General features: G+C 46.2%; 1 protein-coding gene across 1 annotated transcript; it reads right to left on the bottom strand.

The window, feature by feature from the left end:
- Window positions 1-896: 896 nt before the first annotated feature.
- On the bottom strand, window positions 897-4,661 carry LOC123117836 (LRR receptor-like serine/threonine-protein kinase EFR). Its single transcript, XM_044538508.1, has 2 exons — window positions 1,705-4,661; window positions 897-1,608 (listed from the first exon to the last, which is right to left on the bottom strand). Exons 1-2 carry the CDS (start codon window positions 4,613-4,615, stop codon window positions 1,205-1,207), a joined length of 3,315 nt encoding a protein of 1,104 aa, XP_044394443.1. The 5' UTR covers window positions 4,616-4,661; the 3' UTR covers window positions 897-1,204.
- Between the last annotated feature and the right edge of the window lie 16,011 nt (window positions 4,662-20,672).

The raw sequence follows: 20,672 nt of genomic DNA, 5'->3' as shown, positions 1-20,672 counted from the left end.
GAAGGAGGGCGCGCCATAGGGCAGGCGCCCAAGGGGGCCTACGACCACCCTTGGGGCGCACCCTGGCTGCCTCCCCTCCCCCCCACCTATATATACATAAGAGGGAGGGGCGCCACACACCCCACGACAATCCCCAAGCCGTGTGCGGCGCCCCTCTCCCCAGTTTCATCCTCCGTCAAGTTTTTCCGCGATGCACGGCGAAGCCCTGCGGGAACAAGTTCATCACCACCATCATCACGCTGTTGTGCTGGCGGAACTCATCTACTACTTCGCCTCTCTTGCTGGATCAAGAAGGCGAGGACGTCATCGAGCTGAACGGGTGTTGAACGCGGAGGTGTAGTACGTTCGATACTTGATCGCTTGGATCATGAAGGTGTACGACTACAACAACCGCGTTGATAAACGCTTCCACTTAATGGTCTAGGAGGGTACATTGACATACTCTCCCCTCTCGTAACTATGCATCTCCATGGATAGACCTTGCGTGTGCATAAAGTTTTTGTTTTGTTTTCAATGCAACATTCCCCAACAAGTATTGTAGTCACTTCTTACCGTACGGTGGGCTTTGGGGTTGCTCAAACATCACTTGTAACACAGTGATCATAACGACACTTACATGTTCATCAGAAAGTTTGACAAGGGACTACATAGCTCGAGAGTGGGATTTGCTCCTCCGATGATGGAGAGATATTCTTAGGGCACTTTCGGTGTGACGACGGCACCTGTCATTGTCTAGCCAGACTACGTCATGGGGATGCCAGAACACGACAACAAGAAAAAGGAACAAAACTGGTAACGAGGATTTCGGTATAGCGCCGCTAGGTGTCGTGGCATGTCACCACCTGGGTGGGTCCCTCTTGTCGGATTGAGTGTCAATCCGTGTTCAATTCGTGATTGGTGTTTTTGGCAAAAACCTTGAAAATTTCTGGCAGTTTTCTGTCCTCAAAACGTAAAGTGGCATCATTTGGTGAATTTGACTCGAAAATTGTGGTTTTATGAACAACTCATACATGCACAATATCTTCCGTGCATGGTAAAAAATCCACTCCCTATAGTACCGAGGATACGGCGCATATAGCTACCGAGAAGCAGAGTCACGATACAGTCTCCTCCTACGCCCACATGCATACCATGCATTCTAACACAACACTGTTATGAAATCAAGTAAAAAAACACTGTTTATGAAACCCAAACAAAGAACTAACTAACATGGAGCCAGTTCCAGTGACGGCATGGTAGCAGAGTAACTCTTCATGATGTTCTCGAGCCTTACAACCACGTCTGTCATGCTTGGCCTCTGGTCAGGTGATTCGCTCGAACACATCAGACCCAGGTCGAATATTGGCACAAGCCAGTCGCTGCTCGTGCACGCCAATGAACTGCTGCTCTGGTGATTTAAGCAGAAAATTCTTTCCTCAGCTTGAGCTATCTTAACGTCCAAAACGCTAGTAAGGTTTGCTGAAAACGCTTGCGAAACCCATTGCCTGATGCTCAATTCTCCCCCAAACATGGCATCTGTGGGTCTTTTCCCTGTGAAGACTTCGAGCAGCATTATTCCAAAGCTAAACACATCGCTCTTTCGTGATGCTTTCCCCATGAATGCATATTCTATTGAATAGAAGAACGAAAAGTATTTGTTATGACAGAAACTAACAATACATAACTTGCCAGACTAGGTGTTCAAGGAGTTATCGATGCAAGTACCTGGTGCCATGTATCCAATAGTCCCCGGCATACTCGCTGAAATCAAGGAGTTGTCGTCTCCAACAAGTAATCTTGCAATGCCGAAGTCCGCAACATGCGCCACCATCTCATCATCGAATAGCACATTTTTAGGTTTGAGGTCGCAGTGCAACACAACTTGATGGTGATGGTGGTGCAGATACTCCATGGCTTTCGATACACCAAGCATAATATCCAATCTCCTGATAAACCCTATCGATTCTCCATTTTCAGAGTGCAAATGTACATCCAAGTTACCTTTGGGCATGTACTGAAGTAGCACTGCTCTGAATTCAAAGTTGGAGCAAGTACTTAATATCTGTATCAAGTTGCGGTGCCTAGCCATCCTTAGCACTTGACATTCTGCATCAAAGCTCCTCACAGCCTGCTCGACATGCATGTTGAGCACTTTTATCGCAACCTCCAAACCATCTTGTAATTTGCCCCTGAAAACTTTTCCAAAGCTTCCAACTCCAAGTAGGTTGTCCTCGCTGAAATTTTCAGTGGCACGAGCAATCTCGAGATAGGAAACTTGTCTATGACTGATAATATTATCCATGCCAATGGAAGTCGTAACTTGTAGCTGCTTTTTATTTTTCTTCGTGACCATTAGGTAAATGAGAATTGCTATAGCTCCTACAGTTACCAAGATAACTGGTAGAACAATCCTTAGCAAGTGTCTCTTGGTTTTGTAGGAAGTGTCTAGGCAAGGAAAAAATCCTAGACGTGAGGCATCACACAGCCCAGCATTTCCCATCAACGATAATTGTGCACTGGTGTTAAAGAAAATACCACCACTTGGTATCTCACCTCGGAACTCATTGAAAGAAAGGTTCAAGCTAGTCAGTAAAGTAAAGTTGGCTAAATATTTTGGAATGGTACCAGAAAGGTTGTTACAAGATAGGTCCAACTGCGTTAGGACGATTAACTCCTTGAACGAGCCATCGATGGAACCTGTGAGTGTGTTGTGTGATAGGTTCAGGAAGCTTAATAGTCCAAGATTCCCGTATGAAGTTGGAATACTACCAACCAAGCTGTTGGCTGATATATCTAGCATGTATATTTTCTTCATGGAATCAAGATTAGAGGGCAGTGCACTTGTAAAGGAGTTGTGAGATAGATCTAACACACGAAGGTTACTAAGATGAAACAATCTTTCAGGTATCGCTGACGAGAGATGATTATCTGCAAGCGACATATATTCTAGGTTACTTAGGTTACCGATGCCATCCGGAAGGGCGCCAGATAATTTATTGCCCTGGAGGGATAGCCTGTGCAATCTTGTCAAGGCACCAATCTTTAACGGGATTGGGCCAAACAGCTTGTTACTAGAAAGGTTTAGCTGCTCAAGATTCTCCAATGATGCAATGTGTGCTGGGATTATGCCGCTTAATTGGTTGTCTGCAAAGGACATTACACTAAGACCACTTAGATTTGATAGTGTGGCTGGAAGACCCCCGGTTAAACGATTCCCGGCTGCATTGAGGTATGTCAATTGTCTGGAGAGGTTACCGATATATGCAGGAATGTTTCCAGTGAAGGAGCAATAAAACATGGCAAGCAATTGGAGTTGTCTACAGTTTGACATAGTGGCCAAGAACTCAAGGGTCCCATTGAGCTGATTCATTCCAATATGGAGACGGTTAAGGTACCTGAGGTTCCCAATAGTTTCGGGCAAAGATCCAGTTAATTGGTTCGAATCAACTAGCAGACTAGATAGTTGGGATAGGTTGCCAAAATTGGCTGGAAATGGACCTGTTAGTTTGTTTGATGTAAGACTTAAATGTGTGAGCTGACTCATTTCCCCTAGCTCGGCTGGAATATTTCCGCTTAGGTCGCAGAATGAGATGTCAAGAACACGGAGAAGAGTAAGATTTCTGAGCACACCTGGAATTGACCCGCTAACATCGTCGTTGCCACCTATAGTAAGAAAAGTGAGTCGTGATAGTTGAGCGAGCCATTCTGGGAGATTGCCCACAAAGGAGTTTCCTGCTAGAGAAAGTTGCACTAGTAGCTTGCAGGATACAAGGGTTGAGGGAAATTGACCTGTGAAACTGTTGAGACCAATGAAGAAGACTGTTAACATGGGCAAGTTAAAGCTTTCATTGGTAGGGATTGTTCCTGTGAAGTGGTTAGATGAGAGGACAAGAGTGTCAAGCCTAGACTTGTTGAATATGGTTAGAGGTACTAGTCCGGACAGCTGGTTATATTCAAAGTTGACCCATTCAAGCATGGCACATGTGGCAATACCATGTGGTATTGACCCAGATAGACTGTTGTTTTGGAAGTCAAGATGAGTTAGTAAAGGCGTGTTGTTGAAGAGTTGGTCTGGTATGAGGCCACTTAACCGGTTCACCCCGAGATGTATCCTCCTCAGGCTGTTCATGTTCTGGAGGAGTTGGTCCGGGATATGTCCGGAGAGACCATTTCGGCGTAGGGAAAGGCGTTGAAGCTTTGTGAGGTTTCCTAGGGTACTGGGGATGGTGCCCGAGAGGCGGTTAGAGCTAAGATCAAGATCGGTGAGGCGATGTAGTCGTCCTATATCGGATGGGATGGTGCCCATGATTTCTGTGTTTGAAAGAGTGAGGACGGCGAGGAAAGAGAGGTTACCGAGATGAGGAGCGATCTCTCCTTGGAGAGGAACGTCTGCCAGCACAAGAGCGGTGACGCGCTCCCGATGGCGGCGGCTGCAGGAGACGCCGACCCAAGAGCAGAAGGATGTGCCGGCTGTCCAGTTCCTAGACAGGAGGCCAAGCGGGTCGGAGAGCCCGGCCTTGAAGGCCACAAGAGCTGAGAGGTCGGAGTCGTCGTTGCTGGAAGCAGCGGCCACGCTCGTGATCACAAGAAGAGAGATGGAGAGTAGCATGATGGGAGAAGGTAACGGACGGGCCATGCTGCTAGGTGCTAGCTAGAGTGGTGCTCTGCTCACAGTCACAGAGGGGAGGACTAGTAATCTGGTACTACCATCCATAAGCTAGCTGCTCTCTACTTAAGTACCCCAGCTTCATAGACTTGATGACAACAACCCGTTCCAGACATGGCGCCGGGTCTTCCCCGTTACGCACGCTGCCTCCTCGAAATCTCCTAAGACGCGTTCCGGCCGGCCGGCCCAAATTTGAGCCGGTCGCTCCTCGTACTTCCGATGCAACTTTTTTGTAACCTTCCCATTAATTAGCTTTGTCCCAAAACGTCAAACCTACAGGGAAAACTTGATAGAAATCAGGGGCACTCTTGGAATTTTCCTCTTTGCCGAATGCATTATGTCAGTCACTCGGCAATAATATCTTTGCCCAAGTACCTAACTCGGCAAAAACGCGAAACGCGGCAAACAGACACTTTGCCGAGCGTCGTGGATAAAACACTCGGTAAAACAACAAAACACGGCAAACAGGGCTTTGCCGAGTGTGCCTATCCCAAAAAGGGGGTCTTTACCGAGTGTCACACTCGGCAAAACGGGGTCTTCACTGTTAGACTATGTATAGCTTCTGTACCTATGTACGTATTGTAACAGAACCATTATATATAATGAGATAAGCCACCCCTAGAGGGTTGTGCTGGTTCCCAAAACTTATTGTCTTACATGGTATCACGCTAGGTTACGATCGCTTCCGCTTCTAAACACTAATACCGGCACCGCCGCCGCAGCCGCCGCCGCCGCGCCACCGATCGCGCCGCCGCCATGTCGAGCGCCGCCACCACCGGTTCCACTGCTGCGGGCTTCCTCCTGGCCTCTCTTGCGGCTCTGCTCAACCTCCCGCTCGATGCCGTCTCCGTTCCCGCTCCGATCGGGACAAGGAGCATCGGCTCCGTCTTCTCCACGCCGCCGGCGCCCTCGCTCGGGCGTGATCTCGTGGTCCACACCGCGGCGCCGCCGTCCGCTGCGGACTCCGCAGGCGTCATCCCGCCGCTCCTGCCGCAAGCGGATCACACCGCCCCGCTGGCGGGGTTGGCGGCGTCCGCCCCGGCTGCGGGCCTTGCGGCGTCCGCACCGGCCGTGAGCTTTGCGGCGCCCGCCCTGGCTGCGGTCCCGCCTCCTCCCGCATCGGCTTCGGTGCCTCCGGCTGCCTCCATGGTGTTTGCACCCCAGGCAGCCTCCTCGATGGGATCGTCTTCGCCGCCGCCGTTTCACTTCGGTCATCTCATCACCATCAAGCTCTCCGCCGACAACTACATCTTCTGGCGTGCGCAGGTTCTCCCGCTCTTGGGGAGTCACTACCTGCTAGGCTACGTCGACGGATCGCTTCCCTGCCCACCCGCGCTGGTAGACAGCGTGCACGGTCCGGTCTACAATCCGGCCCATCGCGTCTGGACGGGGCAGGACCAGGCGAACCTCTCCTCCATCCAGGGGTCGCTCTCGCCGGCAGTTGCCGGCCTTGTTGTCTTCGCGAAGACGTCTCATGAGGCCTGGACCATCCTTGAGCGCACCTTTGCAGCGCAGTCCCAGGCTCGTGTCTCTGCACTCCGTCGTCAGCTTGGAGAGTGCCAGAAGCTTGACTCCACTGCCACTGAGTTCTACAACAAGGTCAAGGGCCTCGCCGACACATTGGCCTCCATTGGACAGCCCCTAACCGACTCCGAGTTCAACTCGTTTATTGTCAATGATCTTGATGAGGAGTATGATGCCTTAGTCGAGATCATCAACGAGCGGGGCAACTCGACACCCATGCTGGCACACGAGGTTTTCTCTCGGCTCCTTCTCACTGAGCAACGGGTCGAGACTCGCCGCACCAGGGGCACTGGCTCCCTCTCGGCCAACGCCGCCACCAAGGGTGGCCGCTCTTCTTCATCACCCCGGTCTCCCTTGGGGCTGCCACCGTCGCCCGCCTCGGCCCCCCCACCTACTGCGACCTTACTGGGGGCTAGTGGTCCACGTGTGTGCCAGCTTTGTGGCCGCGATGGGCACTGGGCCTCCAAGTGTCATAAGCGCTTCCAGCGAAGCTTCCTTGGTCTTGGCAATGACGGCAAAGATACACGCAATAATGCCCGTCAGGTCGCCATGGCTGATCGTCCCTCGCCGCAGAAGCAACAGGGATACACTCAGTCCTACTCCATCGATCCACACTGGTACATGGACTCTGGGGCGACAGAGCATCTGACCAGCGAGATGGGGAAGCTTCACACTCGTGAACCCTATCATGGCTCCGACAAGATCCACACCGCCAATGGAGCAGGTATGCACATCTCTCATATTGGTCAAGCATCTCTTCTCACTAGACATGCCAATAGGAGTCTTCAGCTTCGCAATGTTCTTCGAGTTCCATCTGTGACCCGTAATCTTCTTTCAGTTCCTAAACTCACACGTGATAATAATGTGCTTTGTGAATTTCACCCTTTTGATCTTTTTATTAAGGATCGGGGCACGAGGGACATTCTTCTTAGTGGGCGGTTGTGCCAGGGCCTCTACCGTCTGGAGCATCCTGGCGTCGCTCGTGTTTTCAGTGGAGTTCGGGTCTCTCCGTCACAGTGGCATGCTCGTCTTGGTCACCCGGCCACACCTATTGTCCGTCATATTTTGCGTCGTCATGAGCTTCCTAGTTTGTCTAGTAATAAAGATGTAGCAGTGTGTGATGCTTGTCAGCAGGGGAAGAGTCATCAACTTCCTTTTTCGGAGTCCAGTCGTGAGGTGAAACATCCTTTAGAACTTGTGTTTTCAGATGTATGGGGTCCTGCTCAGACTTCTGTCAGTGGTCATAATTACTATATCAGTTTCGTTGATGCTTATAGTCGCTTTACCTGGCTTTACCTTATTAAACGCAAATCTGATGTGTTTGATATTTTTGTTCAGTTTCAAAAACATGTTGAACGTCTTCTCAAGCACAAAATTGTTCATGTCCAGTCGGACTGGGGGGGCGAGTATCGCAACCTCAACTCCTTCTTTCAGTCGCTTGGGATAGCTCATCGTTTAGCATGTCCACATACACATCAGCAGAATGGTTCAGTCGAATGTAAGCATCGTCATATTGTTGAAGCTGGTCTTACTCTTTTGGCCCATGCATCTGTTTCGTTTTGGTTTTGGAGTGATGCTTTCACCACTGCATGCTTTCTCATCAACCGTACTCCCACTCGTGTTTTAAACATGAAGACTCCCATTGAGGTTCTCCTTAATGAACAACCTGATTATACCTTTTTCAAGGTATTTGGGTGTGCTTGTTGGCCGCATCTTCGTCCATATAATAAGCGCAAGCTTGAGTTTCGTTCTAAGAAGTGTGTTTTTCTTGGCTATAGCTCTCTTCATAAAGGTTACAAATGTCTTCATGTTCCCACTAATCGTGTCTATATATCTCGGGACGTCGTGTTTGATGAGCATGTTTTTCCCTTTGCCAAACTTCCTGTGTCCACTGTCGAACCACCATCTCTGCATTCATCCTCTGTTGCTTCTGACCAATTTGATGATGTTGCATACTCTCCTTTGCTGTTACCTAACCATGGTGCAGGAACCGGACGTGGGGCTCGTTTGGAGCTTTTGGAGGATTCACCATCATCATCACCGCCTTCTGATGGGCACGTTGATCGCCCTATGTTGCATGGCATCGATTTGCGTGCCCATGCATGGTCACCCGAAGAGCCCGTCGCGCCGAGCATCTCCACTGCTCGGTCCGTTACGCCAGCGACCGCCGAGTCTCCAGCGGCTCGGCCCTCTTCGCCAGCGGCCGCCGAGTCTTCAGCGGCTCGGCCTGTCACGCCGTCTTCGCCCGCGGCTCGGCCCGTCATGCCGTCTTCGCCTGCAGCTCGGGTCCGCGACGCTGTCCTCACGTCGCCTTCATCCGCGGATCGGCCCGCGACATCGGCCGCGCCACGGCCCACTATGCCGGGCTCGCCATCGGCCCGGTCTGTGACGCCGGCGTCGCCAGCTGCTTCGTCTGCTCTGCCGGTTTCGCCGGTCGGCCGACCTTCTTCGCCGACCGAGCCCGAGGCTACTGTGTCTGGCTCCTCGTCACCGGCTGACTCGTCAACGTCGTCGTCCTCCAGCCCGTTGCAGGCTGCTCCGTCGACCTCGGTGGTTCCTGTGTCCCGACCACATACACGCAGTCGCAGTGGCATTTTCAAACCTAAGGAACGTAAGGATGGTACGGTTGCTTGGTTGGCTGCTTGTTTGGCTGCTGCTGTTGCGGATCCATCTTCTGAGCCTCGCTCATATCAGGCTGCCCTGCGCATTCCACATTGGCGAGAGGCTATGGAGCAGGAGTTTCATGCTCTCCTTCGTAACAAGACATGGACTCTCGTTCCTCCACCACCACGGGTAAATATTATTGACTCAAAATGGGTATTCAAAGTGAAGAAGCATTCGGATGGATCTATTGAGCGTTACAAAGCGCGACTTGTTGCTCGCGGTTTTCGGCAGCGCCATGGTCTTGACTATGAGGACACCTTCAGTCCTGTCGTCAAGCCTACCACTATTCGGCTTCTTCTCTCCATTGCTGTTTCTCGTGGTTGGTCACTTCGTCAACTTGATGTGCAGAATGCTTTTCTACATGGTTTTTTGGAGGAAGAGGTTTATATGAAACAGCCGCCTGGTTTCTCTGATCCTGATCGTCCTGACTATATCTGTTGTCTCTCCAAAGCACTATATGGTTTGAAGCAAGCTCCTCATGCCTGGCATGCCCGCCTTGCCTCTGCCCTTCGTGCTCATGGGTTTGTGCCGTCCACTGCTGACACTTCATTATTTCTTCTACAGAAGCCAGAAGTCACTATGTATCTTTTGGTATATGTCGATGATATTATCCTTGTCAGCTCTTCTCAGTATGCTGCTGATGCTCTTGTCTGCTCTCTTGGTGCTGATTTTGCGGTCAAAGATCTTGGGAAGCTTCACTACTTTCTTGGAGTTGAGGTCACTTCTCGTGCTACTGGTCTTGTCCTTACGCAGAAGAAGTACTCCTTGGAGTTGTTACAAAGAGCGGGCATGCTGAAGTGCAAACCGACCACCACACCCATGTCGTCTACTGACAAGATAACAGCTGTTGATGGTGAGCTTTTGTCTCCTGCGGATGCCACAGAGTACAGGAGCATTGTTGGTGGACTTCAGTACTTGACGATCACGAGACCAGATATCTCTTATGCTGTTAACAGGGTTTGTCAGTATCTTCAGGCTCCCAGCGATACTCATTGGGCTGCTGTTAAACGCATTCTTCGTTATGTTCAGTTCACCCTGACATTTGGTATGCATATTCGGCCGACTTCCTTTCGGGTCCTTTCGGCCTTCTCTGATGCAGATTGGGCTGGTAGCCCAGATGACAGGCGATCCACAGGGGGTTATGCAGTATTCTTTGGCCCTAATTTGATCGCCTGGAGTGCTCGGAAACAGGCTACTGTGTCACGTAGCAGTACTGAAGCTGAGTACAAGGCTGTGGCTAATGCTACTGCAGAGATTATTTGGGTGCAGTCTTTGCTTCAGGAGTTGGGTTTGTCTCAACCACAGCCTCCTATTCTTTGGTGTGATAACATCGGTGCTACATACCTTTCTGCAAATCCAGTATTTCATGCCCGAACGAAACACATTGAAGTTGACTATCACTTTGTACGGGAACGTGTATCACAGAAGCAACTCCAGATCAAGTTTATCTCATCTAAGGATCAACTTGCAGACATCTTCACTAAGCCTTTACCACTGCCACAGTTTGAGGCTGGTAGGCGCAATCTTACCCTTCTCAGTTCTTTAGAAAGTGGCTAAGATTGAGGGAGGGTGTTAGACTATGTATAGCTTCTGTACCTATGTACGTATTGTAACAGAACCATTATATATAATGAGATAAGCCACCCCTAGAGGGTTGTGCTGGTTCCCAAAACTTATTGTCTTACATTCACTGAGCTGCATAGTTTTGGCTGTACAGATTGCATACGACCTTGGATGAAGATGGTCCAAATATCAAAGTTGTTCATTTTGACGGGACAGACAATTTTCATGTTGAAAACTTTTCCATTTTAGGCCATATTAATTACACTTTTTGGTATGCTAAATATAAATATAGTCTCAAATGACCAAGGTGATGACCATATTCATTGCATAGTTTATTATAAGGGAAAAGTATATTTTTCGTCCCTCAACACTTTTGAAAGTGGAGAAATGATCCTTAACTTCAAAACCAGCAAAACTTCGTCCCTCTACTTTTAAAACCGAATAAGTTTAGTCCTTCATGCTATTTTAGGTGGTTTTCTTTCGACTTGGTGTGGTATTATGATATTACGCTACAGAAAAAAAATTGTTAGAGCCAGGGAAGGTTGCGCGCTGCCGGCCCCCATCGCGCTCCCGGTCGCCACTTACGCCGCCTCCTCATGAGCGCACAAGCAGAGCAGCAGCAGTGTGCGTCCTTCCGTGCCGGCTGCGACATATGCCTGTCTGACTGTGCCGATGGCGAGATCGTCCGTGTGCTAGCCTGCTAGCTCAACGGCGGCAACGCGACTTTTCGGCGAGAGTGAGCTTGCAGCGCTGGCTTGATGTGGTCCGCTCGTAGTTGATACTATTACATGTCGATGCATGTACGTAGCAAAAGCAAAGTAGACAACTAGCTTACGTATGCACGTTAATTGATCTAAGCTGGTTCCTCTCGGGACAAAAGCACCAGCCAGTGTTAGCTCTCAACTCACACTGATGCATGTCAAGCAAACAACTTGACGCGCGGCTGGACACTTGCAGCGACATGCATGCAGCTGCCGGACTCGACGCGCACGGTCTCCACACAAAATACTGAGCTCGTGCCCTGCTAACTGAATGGGAAGAAAACAGGAAAAAATCAACCGACTAACTAATGATTCAACAGCCAGAAGCGCTTCAGGAAGAGCTTGCTTTATACACGAGCGAGCTAGTACGAGGCTAGCTTTGTACAGGAGAATGACCGTCAGTTGGGCGCTACCTCGGCCGGGAGGGATGGCGTCATGGCGGACAGCCACCGCGCAGAATCAAAACCACTGCACGTTGGGTAGAAAACCACCCGAAGCTATGAGGGACTAAATTTATCCGGTTTTAAAAGTTGAGGGACTAAACTTATCTGGTTTTGAATGTTGAGGGACTAAGATTTGCTGGTTTTGCAGTCGAAGGACCATTTGTATACTATCAAAAAAGTTGAGGGATGAAAAATATACTTATCCCTTATTATAAATTAGACATATAGGTGCATCTTGACATTACAAACAATGTTGTCAAGTATAGTTTCCTACTTTTTTCTACAAAGAAATCAATTTTCATTTTCGAAGTGTCAAAACTGGGTGTTTTTTTGTGAAGCAACTACAAAAATCAGGGTGCAAAATGGCACCACTCAAATTAGCACAGTAAGTAGACCATATTTTATGCACAATTCCCAAGTTTCATGGATTTTCTAGTTTTCTAGCTACTTTCGCACATTTAAATAACTTTATGTCAATTTCTCAAAAGTAATTCAATATTGAACTGCAAGTGTGTAATAGCTCAATCATAAAAAATAACAAAATAAATATTTTTAGATACACAAATAGTCATTATATGGGAGAACCACTTAGAGTTTTGTCAATGTTGGGGATATCGCTTATCGGGAACTTATCGGTCGACCCATGATAAGGGGTAAATCGGCCAGTTTATCGGCACATCGGCCGATTTATCGCCATATCGGCTGATTTATCGGTCGATTTATCATATCGGTCAGACATAGGTAAGCGATAAATCGGCCGATTTATCAGAAGATATCTTGAACAGTGGTTTTGTGAGATTCAATCCCTTGTGATGAATAGCCATGTTGACCATTTTGACCCCATTTTGAAAAAAATGAAACAAAAAGAATACAAGTTTAAAAAATGCAATTCTTTTGCATGGAGTCCTTTTATGTGTACTAGTTTTTTTCTTTGAGCAAAACACAGTGGGGAAGATCCCCACTGTAACTCTGATTTTCATTAACGATGATATGTTACAACCACTGTACAATGATTACAAGGTTACAAAGAGAATAAACTACAAGTAGTCCAACCAACTCAGCATGCCTTCTTTCAAACTAGGCTTGGCTTTTTTGATAATCATACTGAAATGTTCCTTGAAAGTGTTGATGCAATATGCCATGTTTCTTTCCTTGTGATCAAAAATGATATTGTTTCTATGTTTCCACAGACTCCAACATCCAGCAACGAGTCATTCTTTGAAACATGATGTGTTGTTCTGCCTTCTAGCATCCATTAGCATCTCCAATAAGTCATAATCTGTGTTTCATTGGAAGCCAATATTCATCCAGAAATTCTGACTAAAATCACAGCTGAAAAAAGAGGTGCATTAGATGTTCATTTGGCTCATAATATGTTGTTCTGCCTTTTATGTGTACTAGTTGCGAGGAAAACAAACAGCTTTTGTGCTTTGAAACTGGATATGATGAAGGCTTATGACAGAGTGGAGTGGGATTACCTGAGAGTGATCATGACCAAACTCGGATTTGAACATTGCTACGTCTTGAGATTGCGTTGGTTTTCCTCGAAGAGGAGAGGGTGATGCAGCAAAGTGTAGCGTAAGTATTTCCCTCGGTTTTGAGAACCAAGGTATCAATCCAGTAGGAGGCTCCTCAAAAGTCCCACGCACCTACACAAACAAACTGAGAACTCGCAACCAACGCAATAAAGGGGTTGTCAATCCCTTCACGACCACTTGCGAAAATGAGATCTAATAAAGATAGTATGATAAGATAAATATATTTTTGGTATTTTATAAGATAGATGCAAATAAAGTAGATTGAAAGCAAATATGATAAGAGATAGACCCGGGGGCCATAGGTTTCACTAGAGGCTTCTCTCAAGATAGCATAAGTATTACGGTGGGTGAACAAATTACTGTCGAGCAATTGATAGAAAAGCGCATAGTTATGAGATTATCTAGGCATGATCATGTATATAGGCATCACGTCCATAACAAGTAGACCGACTCCTGCCTGCATCTACTACTATTACTCCACACATCGACTGACTCCTGCCTGCATCTAGAGTATTAAGTTCATAAGAACAGAGTAACGCATTAAGCAAGATGACATGATGCAGAGGGATAAACATATACAATATGATATAAATCTCATCTTGTTATCCTCGATGGCAATAATATAATACGTGTCTTGCAACCCTTTCTGTCACTGGGTAAGAACACCACAAGATTGAACCCAAAGCTAAGCACTTCTCCCATGGCAAGAAACACCAATCTAGTAGGCCAAACCAAATTGATAATTCGAAAAGACTTGCAAAGATAACTCAATCATACATAAAAGAATTCAGAGAAGATTCAAATATTATTCATAGATAAACTTGATCATAAACCCACAATTCATCGGATCTCGGCAAACAAACCGCAAAAAGAGTTTACATCGAATAGATCTCCACAAGAGAGGGGGAGAACATTGTATTGAGATCCAAAAGGAGAGAAGAAGCCATCTAGCTAATAATTATGGACCCGTAGGTCTTTGGTAAACTACTCACAACTCATCGGAGGGGCAAGGATGTTGATGTAGAGGCCCTCCATGGTTGATTCCCCCTCCAGCAGAGTGCCGGCGAAGGCTCCAAGATGGGATCTCGCAGATACAGAAGGTTACGGCGGTGGAAATTGTGTTTCGTGGTGCTCCTGGATGTTTTCGGGGTACGTAGGTATATATAGGAGGAAGAAGTACGAGAGGCCCACGAGACAGGGGGGCGCCCCCTGTAGGGCGCGCCCTCCTATCTCGTGGGGCCCTCGGAGGCTTCTTGACTTGCACTCCAAGCTCTCCGGATCACGTTTGTTCCAAAAATCACGCTCCCGAAGGTTTCATTCCGTTTGGACTCCGTTTGATATTCCTTTTCTTCGAAATACTGAAATAGGCAAAAAAAACAGCAATATGGGATGGGCCTCCGGTTAGTAGGTTAGTCCCAAAAATGATATAAATGTCTAAAATAAAGCCCATAAACATCCAAAAGGGGTAATATAATAGTATGGAACAATCAAAAATTATAGATACGTTGGAGACGTATCAATCATCATTGGATAAATGTTGTTATGGGTATGGTCTCTTCAGTCTCTTTCTTTGTGTGTTTCAATGGTGAAAAGCTTGAATCGTTTAAACCAACAAGAGGTATCCGGCAGGGAGACCCAATTTTCCCCTACTTATTCTTGATTGCAGCAGAGGGCCTTTCGTGCCTCCTTAAATCAAGTTTTGAATCGTCAATATCAGGTATCAAGGTGGCTCCCACAGCTCCAACCGTAAACCACCTTCTGTTTGCAGATGATAGCCTGCTGCTTTTTAAGGCGAGTGTGGAGGGATCAAATGTGGTGTCAAACCTACTTGATACATATTATCGTGCTTCGTGCCAGAGGATCAATAATGAGAAGTCATCAATTTTTTTCAGCAAGGGGTGCCTAACACAATTGAGAGAAAATATAAAACACACTCTGCATGTCCAAAATGAATCTTTGAGTGAGTGTTATCTGGGCATGCCGACTGACGTGGGTCATTCGAAGAATGGTACTTTCAAATACCTTAGAGACCGTGTTTGGGAAAAGTTTAAGGGATGGATGGCCAAGTTGCTTTCATCAGCTAGTAAAGAGGTTCTAATCAAGTCAGTAGCACAAGCGATTCCAGTCTATTCCATGGCATCTTTCCGACTGCCACGAGGTCTTTGTGAGAATATTAACTCCATCATCCGACATTTTTGGTGGGGTTCGAAACAGGGGAAGAGAAAGCCATGCTGGGTTGCATGGGACACTATAACTATGCCAAAACATTTGGGAGGATGGGGTTTCATGACATGGAGATCTTCAACCTTGCACTCCTGGCGAGACAAGCCTGGCGAACATTCACTGATGACACTTCTCTTAGTGCCAGAATTCTTAAGGCGGTCTACTTCCCAGACTGCTCCTTGCTTCAAGCGGGACTTGGCTCGCACCCCTCCCAAATTTGGCGGGCAGTTCTGGATGGCAGAGATGTTTTGGCACATGGTCTTGTTTGCAGAATAGGGGATGGAGAAACGACCAACATTTGGCGTGATAACTGGATTCATCGGGACAAATTCAAGTGTCCTGCCCCATCACTTGAACCAGACGCTCCAGTTAGAGTTGCAGAGCTCATTGATAATACAACGGCGAGCTGGAATGAGACTTTGGTCTGGTCTGTTTTCACTCCGGGAGATGCGGAGGCAATTCTGCGGATCCCGTTATGCACACGCGATGTCGATGATTTCTGGGCATGGAATGAAGAGCCCCGCGGAGGATTCAGTGTACGCTCGGCGTACAGGATGATATTGAGACTAAAACACGCCCATGATGCCCTGATCGATGTGGAAGGGAGTACCTCGTATGATCCCAACGAAAACAGCAAATGGTCTATGATATGGCACATGCAGGTTCCCTCAAAGCTGAAAGTATTTGTATGGCGTCTTGCCCGACGGTCGATGCCCACAGGCACTCTATTAAAGCACTGGCATATGGCTACGGAAGATACTTGCCCAATCTGCGGTGTAGTCGATACATGGAAACATGCGCTTATCTCTTGTCCGATGGCGGCAAGTGTATGGGCTCTGGCGCCTGAGGAGTTAGTATCACATATGATTGATCAAGGGGAAGATAATCCGAAGGAGTGGCTGTTTGCTATGAATGAAATCCTCCCAAGGAAGCTGTTTGATCACCTGGTCGTTACTTTATGGGCAATCTGGGGAGCCCGACGGAAGGCTGTCCACGAAAATATCTTCAAAGCACCAAACTCAGTTAATACCTTCATTACCAAATATCTGGTTGAGCTTCAAGTTGTCAATAACAGATCACCAAGGAACCAGGCGCCGGCGGTGGTACGCTCCTCGTCTTGGGTGCCACCTAGTACGCGCAATGCAAAACTAAATGTGGATGCTGCGGTGTCCAGTGCTGGTTTTGGGACTGTGGGTGCAATATGCAGAGATGACAGCGGCCTATTCTTGGGGGGCTTCGACTCTTTGTTTTAACCACATCATTGATCCGACTACTTTGGAAGCGTTGGCTATCGGAGAAGCCCTAGCATTGGCGGATGATCTGTACGAGAGGAGGATTGAAGTTGCATCAGACTGCAAAGTGGTGGTGCAAGATTTACAGCGGGATAACCCGGCTAGCTACGGTGCAATTGTACATGAAATAATAGACCACTCTGCGCTTTTTGATTTTTGCGGTTTTAGTCATGAATTTAGGAGCTCCAATCATGAAGCTCACAACTTAGCGAAGCATGCTTTTTCTCTCGGTGATGGCCGCCATGTGTGGTTAGGGCATCCCGGGAATTTATCATTCGTCCCTGTAAACATCGTGACAATTTAATAAAGCTTCGTGAGGTTGTCTAAAAAAACTAGTTGCGAGGAAAAATACCAAATTTTCAATATAATAAATTTGAAAAAAAAATCCTTCACAAAACTGGCTATCGTGTATAAACATTCATGGCTTTCAAGTCAAAGGACCAAGGTGATGGTCATATTCATTACATAGTTTATTGTAATGTCCCCAAATTAGACGGTTAGGTGCATCTTGACAACACAAACAATGTTGCCAAATAGATTTTCCTACTTTTTTGTACAAAAAAATTAGTTTTCATTTTCTAAGTGTCAAAAATGGGTGTGTGTTTTAAGCAAGTACAAAAATCAAGGTGCAAAATGGCGCCACTCCAATTATCACAGTAAGTAGACCATATTTTATGCACAAATCCCAAGTTTCATGGATTTTCTAGTTTTCTAGCTACTTTCACACATTTAAGTGACTTTATGTCAATTTCTCGAAAGTAATTCAAAATTGAACTGCAAGTGTGTGATAGCCCAGTAATAAAAATTAGCAAAAAATATTTTTGGGTACACAAGTAGTCATTATATGGGAGAACCACTTAGAGTTTTGAGAGATTCATCCCCTCGTGATGAATAGCCATGTTGACCATTTGGACCCTGTTTTAGACAAAATAAAAGAAAAGGAATACAAGTATAAAAAATGCAATCCTTTCGCATGGAGTCCTTTTATGTGTACTAATTGCGAGGAAAAATACCAAACTTTCAATATAACTAATTTGAAGAAAAAAAATCCTTCACAAAACGGGCTGTCGTGTATGAACTTTCATCATTTTCAAGTCAAATGACCAACGTGATGGCCATATCCACTGCATAATTTATTATAATATGACCAAATTAAACATACAAGTGCATATTGCCATTACAAACAATATTGTCAAATGGGTTTTCCAACTTTTCTGTAAAAGATTTTTTTTATTTCTTAAGTGTCAAAAATGTTTTTTTTTGAAGCAAGTACAAAAAACAATGTGCAAAATGGTACCACTCCAATCCTATATACTTAAGAAGTTCATCCCCACTACTTGATTTATCTCAACATGCAGCCCATCCACATCATCACACAAGCCACATCAGCGATCCTATTGCAATTAAGCATTTCTTTTTCACCGGTAACAGCCATGCATGTGCCCCCTCGGCAAACAAATGACAATTTTCTATTTAAGAAATCTGCCACCTCATTCAAATAGAAAACCAATAAAATAGAACGTGGGAGATGCACAGTCGTCCCAGAAACTGAATCGACCCGGCGTTTTCTCTTCATAACAAACGAGCCCATAACTAGAAGAGGGGCCTAGACCCAGAAGATGCATCTTCGGTCTTCCCACCCATTCTCTTAATTAATCCCATTGCAGCCATGGAAATGGATCGCCGGCGCGAGCGACCTCGACGCCAAGATGGGGCTGAATGCTACGCCACCGTGCCGCCCCTGGACAGAACCGCCGCACGCCTACACCGCGTTGTCCGCATCTGCATGGGCTTCACTCGACCGGCCATGTCCAACCGTCCGTATGGACTTCACCCGGCCGCGCTGCCCTCCACACCACTGTCCGCGCCGTCGCGGAACCAGCCAGGAACCATCGCACGCCTACAGCGCATCGTGGGAACCTGCATGGGATTCGCTCGACCGGCCACCTTCGACCATACGGACTTTTTACCCTGGCCGTGCTGCCCTCCACACCGGAGTCTATGCAGCCGTGGAACCAGCCAGAGCTCTTGCCGCTGCCCCGTGGTAGAGCCCCTCAACCCTTCTGCCCTTTGCCCCGTCATAGAGCGCGGTGAGTTGGTCGGCGTGGCGTGAAGTAAGGATATATAATTTTTCTTATGTTGTGCCAACATCACTATAGCCGGAAGCTTGTGCGATTTCATTTCAATTGGCAAGGTGAACTCCTCTATCATTGGCTTCAGTGTTCCTGTTAGCATGGTAAATGGGATTCTTTCCCAATTATTGAAGGCCACCGTTATTACTGATATATATTTCACTTGACCGTGAATCATATTAGAATTGGATGATTTGCCCCACGGCATTTCACTCATATCTGTGCACTCGGTTTTGTTCAGAGATTTTTGATATGTATATACTCACAGGAGAAGCCCACCGGTCCATCTCTTTGTGTCTTTTACCTGTTGATCTTCCATTGTTGTGTTAATCAAAGCGGAGCATTACAGAGTTCTCTCCTAAAGGTACGGCATTCCAAATCATATTCTGGTTTCACATTAACAATATATGTTCATTCCCTATTGTTGTGACCTCCATGGTAACCATTGCGACCTAATTCTAGCATATAATCACCGGTTATCTTTGTTCTCTATTTTGCATCACTAGCTGGAAATAGTTCAATATGTCAATTCACTGACTGTTCATATGTAAATTTCTGTCTAATATATTCAATTTTCATTTTTTTTATCGGTGCAGACTCATGATATTCAATTTTTCTAACTGTGATCATCGATTTCCCAACGAGTAGTAACGTGGGTATTCTAACCTTCCTCTTTTCTAGATCTGACATTTCTAAGTAATGTTCCCTTTTTACTGTTGTCAAAGTGTTCTTAATGAAATCTTTAAAAAGCCACAACAACGAAGGCATTTTCCTTTGCCACAAGGCCAATGCCAATCAAGTTGTATTAACTCGACCATGTATGTTTTTATTTTTTACTCGTTCTCTTGATAATTTTGTGCCCTTTCACTGTTTTTAGGCGAGTGATCTTTCTGTGTCACTGCAGCATTTTACATTCATCTATGCTGAAAATAAATGTAGAGCGCAGTAGTGGGATGAATTCTTACCCCACTATGCTTGGTGATGCATATGTCCTTTTCCACCATGGTCTGATGTCATGTGATCCATCTTTTTGTAGGGAATAATAATCCATATATTGCTCTATGATATAATGGCGAGCTTTTTTGTTCTTAATTATGAGATTTATCCCCTAACATTTATTTTTGCTTATCCGACAGTGTGCTCCTGGTTCTATGGTGTGGCTTAGGCGTTGGTGGACATACTAAGAGGAATATAACCATGTAGCCAATTTGTATAGCTCAATTCCTTGCCATCTTCGATAAATTAGTGCTACCAAACTTTCATGATCAAGGATTATCAACAATTTGTTTATGTTCATGTTCCAACTTTTTGAGATCTAGATGGTCATGTTGAGAAATATACTTGTACCTTCTTGGGATAGATGATTTGCCTTGAAATATTAGGACTTTCTTTTGACTGCATGGAGAAGAGGGGCATCAAAATAATGGGAGAGATAAAGATTGTTAAGGAAGTTATATGTCGATAGGCTATTTGAGATGGAGATTGCCATTATGTGTGGTGTATTTGGAAAACATTCGAAAACATATAATGGCAACATCTTGATAATGTATTTTCAAACTTTGATTCTTCGGCTAACTTGAAACTTAATTACATGTTAACAAAGGGTACGCTAATCATGAAAATTGCCACTTCAGTATAATCATGAAATCACCAGTGCTACATTTTCCACCATACATTCCCGCAGCAACGCGCAGGGAATTGTCTAGTTTTCACAGTAAGTCGACCTTATATTATGCTTAATTCCCATGTTTCATGAATTTTTTAGATTTCTAGCTACTTTCACAATTTAAATGACTTTATGTTGATTTTTTTTAACCAGGTCTTGTCCGAGAGCAACACTCGGTAAAGCGTGTCTGCCTCTGATTGGTTGGAATTCAGTGTCACGGA

This window comes from Triticum aestivum, chromosome 5B (genome assembly GCF_018294505.1).
Source record: "Triticum aestivum cultivar Chinese Spring chromosome 5B, IWGSC CS RefSeq v2.1, whole genome shotgun sequence".
Classification (NCBI taxonomy): domain Eukaryota; kingdom Viridiplantae; phylum Streptophyta; class Magnoliopsida; order Poales; family Poaceae; genus Triticum; species Triticum aestivum.
This window is presented reverse-complemented; position numbering and strand designations above follow the sequence as displayed.